This window comes from Lactuca serriola, chromosome 3 (genome assembly GCF_051521515.1).
Source record: "Lactuca serriola cultivar US96UC23 chromosome 3, Lser_US96UC23_V15, whole genome shotgun sequence".
Taxonomy (NCBI): Eukaryota; Viridiplantae; Streptophyta; class Magnoliopsida; order Asterales; family Asteraceae; genus Lactuca; species Lactuca serriola.
Genome location: NC_136410.1, coordinates 36,401,146 through 36,410,355, shown reverse-complemented (window position 1 = coordinate 36,410,355; position 9,210 = coordinate 36,401,146). Strand labels below are relative to the sequence as shown.

At 35.2% G+C, this 9,210-nt stretch overlaps 2 protein-coding genes across 2 annotated transcripts; both read left to right on the top strand.

The window, feature by feature from the left end:
* Nucleotides 1-997: 997 nt before the first annotated feature.
* Nucleotides 998-4,505, top strand: LOC145091914 (uncharacterized). Its single transcript, XM_079029741.1, has 7 exons — nt 998-2,026; nt 2,125-2,265; nt 2,513-2,619; nt 2,718-3,135; nt 3,222-3,410; nt 3,524-3,642; nt 3,713-4,505. The coding sequence occupies exons 1-7, from the start codon at nt 1,100-1,102 to the stop codon at nt 4,185-4,187; spliced, it is 2,376 nt and encodes a 791-aa protein (XP_078885867.1). The 5' UTR covers nt 998-1,099; the 3' UTR covers nt 4,188-4,505.
* A 1,450-nt stretch (nt 4,506-5,955) lies between these two features.
* LOC145091913 (uncharacterized) lies at nt 5,956-9,210 on the top strand. Its single transcript, XM_079029740.1, has 7 exons — nt 5,956-7,010; nt 7,090-7,230; nt 7,365-7,471; nt 7,563-7,953; nt 8,041-8,223; nt 8,334-8,467; nt 8,546-9,210. Exons 1-7 carry the CDS (start codon nt 6,099-6,101, stop codon nt 9,012-9,014), a joined length of 2,337 nt encoding a protein of 778 aa, XP_078885866.1. The 5' UTR covers nt 5,956-6,098; the 3' UTR covers nt 9,015-9,210.

The window sequence follows — 9,210 nt, the reverse complement described above, 5'->3', positions numbered from 1 at the left end:
GAGGATTATCTGGTATGACCGGTCTAATCTAAAAAGTTCCGGTCTGTTTTTGATTTATTTATTATGGAATGTGATTCCTTCTAGATTGAGGATTGATTTTCATTCTATTATGAGAAGTTTTTTTTAATCCATTTTTTCCGAGAATGGAATGATATTTATTTATAATTATTCCTTCTCATTTGATTTTCATTCCATGGTAGGATTTTTTTTACTCCTTCCGGGAATGAAGTAGTATATATTTATAATTATAAATTACTTTTATTCATTTAGTTTTCAATAGTATTAATCTTTATAAAATTTTCAAAACTTCAATTATTTTTCTTTTTGTATTTTTTTAAAAATAAAAAAGTATTTTTATTTATAATTATAGTTCAAAATTTTATGGCTCCAAGGAGTGACAATGAAAATGGAGTTCCTTAGGTTGCATATGCAAGAATGATCACTAGTTTTATGTGTTCATGTTTGAGTTTATGTGTTTTTGGTTGAAATTAAATATTTGTATCTGTTTTGGCTGAATTAGTTTTGTCCTAAAATCATTTTCCAATTGTTTTAAGGATCCCAAATACACACTTTTGTCATTTTTCCGATTTCTTTTTGTCAAACGCAACTAGGTTATATAACAATATACCAAGAGCATCCATAATGCAACGAGTATAAGAGTTGAATATGGTCATAACTAGGAGTGAATAAAAGTTGAATGAAATGTGAATAATGAAATGAAATATAGTTGAATGATCATTAAATGATTCAATAGAAAAAATAAAATTATAATTAAGATTAAATATGTGTTTAATGAATTGTGGGTGGTGTTATATAAATGTTTAATGGATAATATTAAGATCTATTTAAATCTATAGAATTCTAAATACATAAAAAGGTTTGTACATGCCTTCTACTCACGTTATCATGTCGACAGACTTTGACTAAACAATAAGAACAAAATGCAAAGTCAAAGTAAACGGCTTTTTCAATCATCGGTACAAATATAATTAGAGACTTTTCCTGTTTTCCATAACAAGCAACGTAAAAACCTTTTGAGTTATACCTTTATTTCATTCCTATATTTCCGAAATCGTGCGATTGTCATATCAAACTAATTATGGCGATGCTGAAAGAGTTGGAGCACCTAAAAATCTCATTAGATGCCATAAAACTGGCCACCAACAGCTTCCACGATGACTACTTTGTCGGGGTTGGTGGGTTCGGCAAGGTCTACAAAGGAGAGATTATAACCACAACCACAGACACAGACGGGGGGCTAGCAAAAGTTGTTGCATTTAAGAGATTAGACAGACGCCATGGTCAAGGTGAACATGAGTTTCTGATGGAGATAATGATGCTCTCCCGTTATCGACACAAGAACCTAGTCTCTCTCTTAGGTTTTTGTGACGAAGGGGAGGAAAAGATTCTTGTTTATGAGTATGAGTTTAATGGTAGCCTCGAAAAGTACCTTAGCAGCACCACTCTCACATGGGCTCAACGCCTGAAGATATGCATTGGGGCAGCTCGTGGACTGGAGTACCTTCACAACCCACTTGGGACACAACAAAGAGTCTTGCATCGAGATGTGAAGAGTGCAAATGTTCTTTTAGATCAGTTTTGGGAAGCTAAAATAGCCGACTTCGGATTGTCCAAAATGGGCCCAGCAAATCAAGAGTTCACCTTTCTTGTCTCCAATGCAGTCGGGACATTTGGGTATTGTGATCCGCTTTACATGGAGACAAATATTCTGACAAAGGAGTCGGATGTATATTCGTTTGGGGTGGTTTTGTTTGAAGTCCTTTGTGGGAGGCTTTGCATTGGGAAACCTGATGAGGAGCCTCGCTTGTTAACAGAAATGGCAAAACGCAGCTACGAACAAGGAGCAATAGAAGATATTATCTTCAATGGTCTACGGGAACAAATGGAACCAAATTCTTTAAAAACCTTTTCTTCAGTTGCTTATCGTTGTTTGAAAAGAGAGCGTGAAGAACGCCCAACCATGGCTCAAGTGCTTGAAGAACTTGAGCTTGCACTTGAATATCAGGCAAGTATAGTAGTGCTTCTCCTTTATCTGTTTTCTTAATCATAGTTAACAAATTCGATCTGCAGATGCTAAATCTGACATTTTTTTTTGTTTTATAGGAAAGTTTTCAAAGTGGGAAACCCATGGAGTATGAAGAAATAATCCAGATGGCTGATAGGGAGCATCCTTTAGTCTACACAAATAAAGGGGAACTCAAATTGCTTCTATCTTCAGGAATTCTTGTCGATTGGGGAAGAAGGGTAATTTAATTTTTCTTAGACTTATGATGAACTCTGTTAGAAACTTCATGCATTCCTATAAAATTTGCTAACACTAATGAAATATTAGTATATTACTAAAGACCATATATAATTTGTAAATGTGCATTTTACCAACTGAATTATCAAGGAATGTAATAAAACAGTACTTTTTAATTTGGTTAAGCGCAATAAACAAAGTTAGATTCATGTGCGTTGGTACTAATTTGAGATATTTCTAAATGTTTAGTGGTTTTCCTTGAGCAAGAACGAACAGAACTGTGAGATGATTTCTGCATCTGAGTTTTCATTCAAAGATCCAAAAATTATCGAATGGGTTCCTGACCAAAACTCAAGGTTCTCTTTCTCTCTTTATCTATGTTACACATATAGACACATACATAGATACATATGTATATGATTGGCTAACTCCTTAATTTGTCCCTCATGTGCAGGTTTTCAGAGGTAGCAAAAATTGAAAGAGCAGAGGATATGAATATAGAGGTTGATATAGAGACGATTTTCTTGACACCGGGGATCACATACGCTGCATACCTTGTCTTCAAAAATTTTGCTGAGGATAATTCTGACGATTCTGATCATAACTCTGATCATGATTCTGATGATTCACATACAGTCAAATCCAAGATGTTATTTGAACCACTATATGTGGGTTTACAATATAAATTTAAAGATGCAGGTGAATTTTCAGTCTCTTACCTTGCAGAGCAGATAGATAATGGATGGATGTTGATTGAACTGTGCCAATTCATTAGTCATAAGAAAGCCGCAAAGCTTGAGGTTTCATTCGATAGCATTCATGTTCGTGATAGCATCTTAATTGAAGGCATCCAGTTCTTGCCTGTGGAGTTGGTAAACATCAATCATACATCCTTTCATCATAAATACTCCATGAGATTATGACTCCTTGAATTAATCCATTTAATTTTCATTTACAGGCTATAGAAGAAGAGCCAGTAGCAGTAGACAATTCTAATACGATGATAGATACAAATTGGGAACAAAAACTACCACGTGACTATCAATACATAATCAAAACGGCAAAGGATCATGTGCCATACAACATCACTAACAAGGAAATCTACATGCTATTCATCCATGGGATCCTTACGAATAGAGGCCGAATGGTACATATATAACTAATCCTACTTAATTTCTAATTACAAAGGAAATATTTATTGATAACAAATTGTATTCTTCTGGGTTGTTAACGCTTATTGTTGAAATCATTGATGTACAGTTCTTTTCTCTTAATAAAGACGGAATCAAATGTTGTATGGTGGCAGCAAGAGTAGTTCTAGAAGACAACGAAGACAACGAAGACACGAGCTTTCGTTGGATATCTCTACATGAATCGATGTACGTACCCTTCTTACAAGATTGATGCATATCGTTTTGGTGTGTTTTTTACAACATGTAAGTGATGCAGATTCAAGAAGGCGGCCGAATGTAAATCAGGCAGTGAATTAAATATCAATTGTCGTATCAACTCCCACATGATGTCACCAAACACAAACTATGCAACTTACCTTGTGTACAAATTGCCAGAAGTAAGCGATGGGAAATTTGAATGTCCTCTACAAGTAAAGGATTCCGATGGATATTCTTCGGAAGATGAGAAGGTGCAGTTTGTCTTCTTATCCAGTCCGAAAATCCCATTAATCATGATGGCAAAGAGTGACCAAGATCATAATCAAAGGCCAAATAAGAACCCGTTGCATAGACCTAAAATCGAGGGCACTCCGAGGCAACGAAAAGATGGATGGATGGAGGCTCAGATATGGGACTTTACAACAGATGCTACTACTCGTACTATAAACATAAATGTTGAATTGAGCCTTTGTGACAACGAGGAGGAGCTTATCGGGCTCATTGTGCAAGGAATTGAGCTCAGACCCAAATAAATTGTGCTTGTGAAATGAGATCTACTAGTTGTTAACAGGGATGTGTGGGCGTTTAAAGAAAATCAAAGATTACTCCCCGAATTGGTGGTGGTTCTTAATTTTTTTTATCCAAGTTTTTAAAGATTGAGTGGGCCTTTGGATATACTTTTAAAATCCATTATTTGGTACGAGAGATGGGTTTTCAATGTATTTTTTTTGATAAACACAAAGGAGGGGTGGGGGTACCTCTATTAAATTTTATTAAATAGGCTATTCTCCCGATTTCTTTATGAAAAAAGAGAATTGATAGAATGGAAATGGAATTTAATTTTTTCTCTTTTCTCTATATTTTAGTGCAAAACAAACAAAAGAAATGGAATCAATTCCATTTCTCTTCTCTTATTTCCCTATGCCAAACACCTCCTAATAGAAAAAATAAAAAATAGCACGGCGGAAGAATGGCCCCTACGTACGAGACGCATTACGGGCCAAAACAACCTCAAGACTACAAGAAAAGGCAACGAGAGAAGCCAGAACAAGAACAAATTCTAAACCCCAAATCATGGTTGTCAAAATCGCGATCCTGATCATAGGATCGTACGATCTTACGATCCTAGGTATGAAAAACGATCCAGATCGTAAAAGGATCGTATTTGAGGTAGGATCGCAGGTAGGATCGTAAGATCGTAGGATCGAGATCCGATCCGATCCTACCTTCCTTTGATTTATTATTATTATTATTATTATTTTGTAAATGAAATTTTTTTACCACTTTATTTCTTTTACCCTTTACCATTCTATCATTATCACTTTTTATTGTGACTTATGACTAATATTTTGAAGTTTTTATGATTTTTGAACGAAAAATTAAATTGTTTAAATATTTTTCATGATTAAATAATATAAATTAAAATTATATTATATTTTGTGGGATCTTAGGATCTCGATCCCGATCTTGCAAACCCATAAACAATCCTAGGTAGGATCTCGATCTTGACAACCTTGCCCCAAATATAGTAACTCAAACATACATAAATATACCATACACATAAACAAAAACATAAAGACGAGGGAAGAAACTAACCATTGGACTAAAAGTAATATGACAATTAATAAGATAAATCCTGCTAAAGCCTTTGATAACATCTGCGGGAAAAAAATATGGTGTTTGAAATAATATAATAATAAGATAAATTCCAAATACCCTTGCAAATTCTGAAAAATAAAAATTAATAATATGTTTTGCATTTTGACGATTTTGAGCATTAAAAGCAAAGTTGTCACAAGAACTCAAGAAAATGTCATAAATGGATCTAAAAAAATTGGAGTGTATGGGACTCGTCGCTTTCAACCAATAGAAAACTTAATTAATTGCTTGTTTAGTAATTTTTTATGGGGTCTATATGTAATGTAATATTAATTATCTTTTATTCATAAAAAACATTAATAAAAAAGTTTTTATTTTTTATTGTAGTGATATTTTGAGCTTTTTATTATTTTGTTGAGATGAGATGTTTAGCAAAAAACTCACATGTGATGCTCTAAATTGTTCGATTCAACCGTCCAAATACAATTGGTATAGGTTTTGGAAACTAGTGAAACCAGAATGTCTACTTTTTAATAGTTGGACTAAAATTTAGATATCCGGATAAGAAGATACTGAAAGTCAAAGTAAATGGTTTCATTTTCTTCCATAAAAATAAAAGTCAAAGTAAACGGTTTTTGTATGCAAATTAATAGAAGAGAATTCAAAGTATTTTGTCGATGCACATTGAATAAAAACGTAAACGATTTTTCTTCCTTCCCATAGCTTATTAGCTAGATCTGGACGCGGAAACTTTTCAAGAGATAAGAAGTTTAAAATAAATACCTCTGGGAGCCAATTAAGCCATACCTTTATTTCATACTCCCCTCCCCTTTCTGAAATCGATTATGGCGCTGCTGAAACAGTTGGAACACCTCAAAATCTCATTTGATGTCATAAAATTGGCCACTAATAACTTTGGACCTGAGAATTTTATCGGGGTGGGTGGATTCGGCAAGGTCTACAAAGCAGAGATAACTTCCACTGATGGGCTAACAAAAACCGTCGCAATAAAGAGGTTAGACACACGACATGGACAAGGTGAACATGAGTTCCTAATGGAGATAATGATGCTCTCTCGTTATCGACACAAAAACCTAGTCTCTCTCTTAGGTTTCTGTGACGAAAGGGAGGAAAAGATTCTTGTTTATGAGTATGAGTTTAATGGTAGCCTCGAAAAGTACCTTAGCAGCACCACTCTCACATGGGCTCAACGCCTGAAGATATGCATTGGGGCAGCTCGTGGACTGGAGTACCTTCACAACCCACTTGGGACACAACAAAGAGTCTTGCATCGAGATGTGAAAAGCGCGAATGTTCTCTTAGATCAGTTTTGGGAAGCTAAAATAGCCGATTTTGGGTTGTCCAAAATGGGCCCTGCAAATCAAGAGTACACCTTTCTTGTCTCCAATGCAGTTGGAACATTTGGGTATTGTGATCCGTTGTATGCAGAGACAAATATTCTGACAAAGGAGTCGGATGTGTACTCGTTTGGGGCAGTATTGTTTGAAGTCCTTTGTGGGAGGTTGTGCATTGGGAGACCCGATGATAAGCATCGATTATTGACAAAACTCGCACAACAGAGCTATGAACAAGGGACACTAGAAGATATTATCTTTAATGGTCTACAGGAACAAATGGAACCAAATTCTTTAAAAACCTTTTCTTCAATTGCATATCGTTGTCTGAAAAGAGAGCGTGAAGAACGCCCGACCATGGCTCAAGTCCTTGAAGAACTTGAGCTTGCACTTGAATATCAGGCAAGTATAGTAGTAGTTATCCTTTATCCGTTTTCCTAATCATAAGATGCTAATTAATAATTGACATTTTGTTTTGCAGGAAAGTTTTCAAAGTGGACAACCCATGGAGTATGAAGAAATAATCGAGATGGCTGATAGAGAACAATCCTTAGTCTACACAAATAAAAGAGAACTCAAATTGCTTCTATCTTCAGGAGTTCGTGTTGATTGGGGTAGAAGGGTAATTTACTGCTCTGTTTCTTTAAAGTTTTGATGACCATAATTGATAAATGTATAATTAATTTACCAACTGAATTAGCAACAAATAATAATAAATTCGTTTGGTACTAATTTGAGATATTTCTAAATGTCTAGTGGTTTTCCTTGAGCAAGAACGAACACAACTGTGAGATGATTTCTGCATCAGAGTTCTCGTTCCAAGATCCTGGAACTGTGGAGTGGATTCCTTACTCTACATCGAGGTTCTCTCATGACTCATGATCATCTCTGTATACACACACAAATACATAGATCAATATTATATATGATGCATAACTCCTCTCTCCCATGCAGGTTTTCTGAGGTAGCTAAGATTGAAGGAACACATAATTTGCAGATAGAGGTTGATATAGAAACGATTTTATTGTCACCAGGAATCACATACGCAGCATACTTGGTGTTCAAATTTTTTCATAGATTTAATGATGTTTCACATTTAAACGAATCATCAGAGATCACGTCTTCTCAACCGACATTTGTTGGTTTACAATACAAATTTAAAGACGCAAATGAATCATCATTCTCCCACTTTGCAGACTGGACCGAAAATGGGTGGATGATGATTGAACTGTGCCAGTTTGTTAGTTATGGAAAAGTCGCAAAGCTTGAGCTTTTGCTCGAAGGAATTCCTAGTTATAACATCATGTTACTCGAAGGCATCCAGTTCTTGCCTGTCGAGATGCAGGTAGTTTTTAAGCATCATCATCATCGATCATAACATGATCAAGATTACGGCATTTTGCATAAAATTAAATTTTACTTTCATTTACAGGCTATAGAAGAAGAACCAGTAGTAGTAGTAGCAGACAATTCAAATACAAACTGGGAACAAAAACTACCAACCGACTATCAGTACATAATCAAATCAGCAAAGGATCGTGTCCCATACAACATTACTAACAAGGAAATCTACATGCTTCTTTCAAACGGGATTCTTACCAACAGAGGCCAAATGGTAAATAATAATCTTTTTTATTTCGTTCTTAATTTAAATTTTAAAGAGTAACAAAGGAAAGGTTAATTTGTCGCAAACACTGTATTTGATTGTTGAAATCGTTCCTACAGTTGTTTTCTCTTGATAAAGATGGAATCAAATGCTGTATGGCATCAGCAAGAGCAGTTTTAGAAGACTGCGATGAGGAATCCAGAAGGTTCTCACAGCTTGCGTGTCTTCGTTGGATATCTGTACATGAATCAAGGTATGTAGCTACATAATTGATTTTGGTTATATATGAAACTTGCAAATGAAAACATTAATTAATTAAATATATTTGCAGATTCGAGAAGGTGGCTGAATGTGAATCAGGCAGGGTTTTACGTATAAACTGCCATATCAACTTCCATATGGTATCATTAAACACGCCCTACGCAACTTACCTTGTGTACAAATTGCCAGACGTTAGACAGGGGACACTTGAGTGTCCTGTAGATGTAAGGGATATCAACAGAGACTCTCCGAATTTCAGTGAAGTTGGTTTGATCTATTTAACCAGCCCAACAATCCCGTTCATCATGCTGACAAATGGTGATCAAGATAGTAATCAAAGACAAAACAAGAACCCATTGTATAGACCCAAAATAGACAGCCTCCCGAGACTAAGGAAAGATGGGTGGATGGAAGTTGAGATATCTCAATTTAAAGCAGATACTCCTACTTCTCTCAACTTAGCCTTTGAATTTACCTTTAACGAACGGGAGCAACTTACAGGGCTTATCATTCAAGGATTTGAGATCAGACCAAAATAAATTCTACTTGTGAAATCAGATCTACTTGGATAGCTATTCCTAAACAATTTCCTATCTATTACATGATCACTTCTTAGATATTGAGAGGGTGTTTGTGTTCTTAGATCTTGAGAGGGTGTTTGTGTTAATCAAATTTAATTTGTAAAAAATTCAACATTACAAATAAGAAATAACAATGATGATGATTTGTGACGAA

Excerpts from the sequence above, each read along its gene's own strand:
- LOC145091914 (XM_079029741.1), top strand. The coding sequence starts at position 1,100 with ATGGCGATGCTGAAAGAGTTGGAGCACCTAAAAATCTCATTAGATGCC. Across the intron at positions 2,266-2,512 it reads TTGTCGATTGGGGAAGAAGG|TGGTTTTCCTTGAGCAAGAA; the intron begins GTAATTTAATTT and ends CTAAATGTTTAG. Across the intron at positions 3,643-3,712 it reads ATATCTCTACATGAATCGAT|ATTCAAGAAGGCGGCCGAAT; the intron begins GTACGTACCCTT and ends TAAGTGATGCAG.
- LOC145091913 (XM_079029740.1), top strand. The coding sequence starts at position 6,099 with ATGGCGCTGCTGAAACAGTTGGAACACCTCAAAATCTCATTTGATGTC. Across the intron at positions 7,011-7,089 it reads AGCTTGCACTTGAATATCAG|GAAAGTTTTCAAAGTGGACA; the intron begins GCAAGTATAGTA and ends TTTGTTTTGCAG. Across the intron at positions 7,472-7,562 it reads ATTCCTTACTCTACATCGAG|GTTTTCTGAGGTAGCTAAGA; the intron begins GTTCTCTCATGA and ends TCTCCCATGCAG.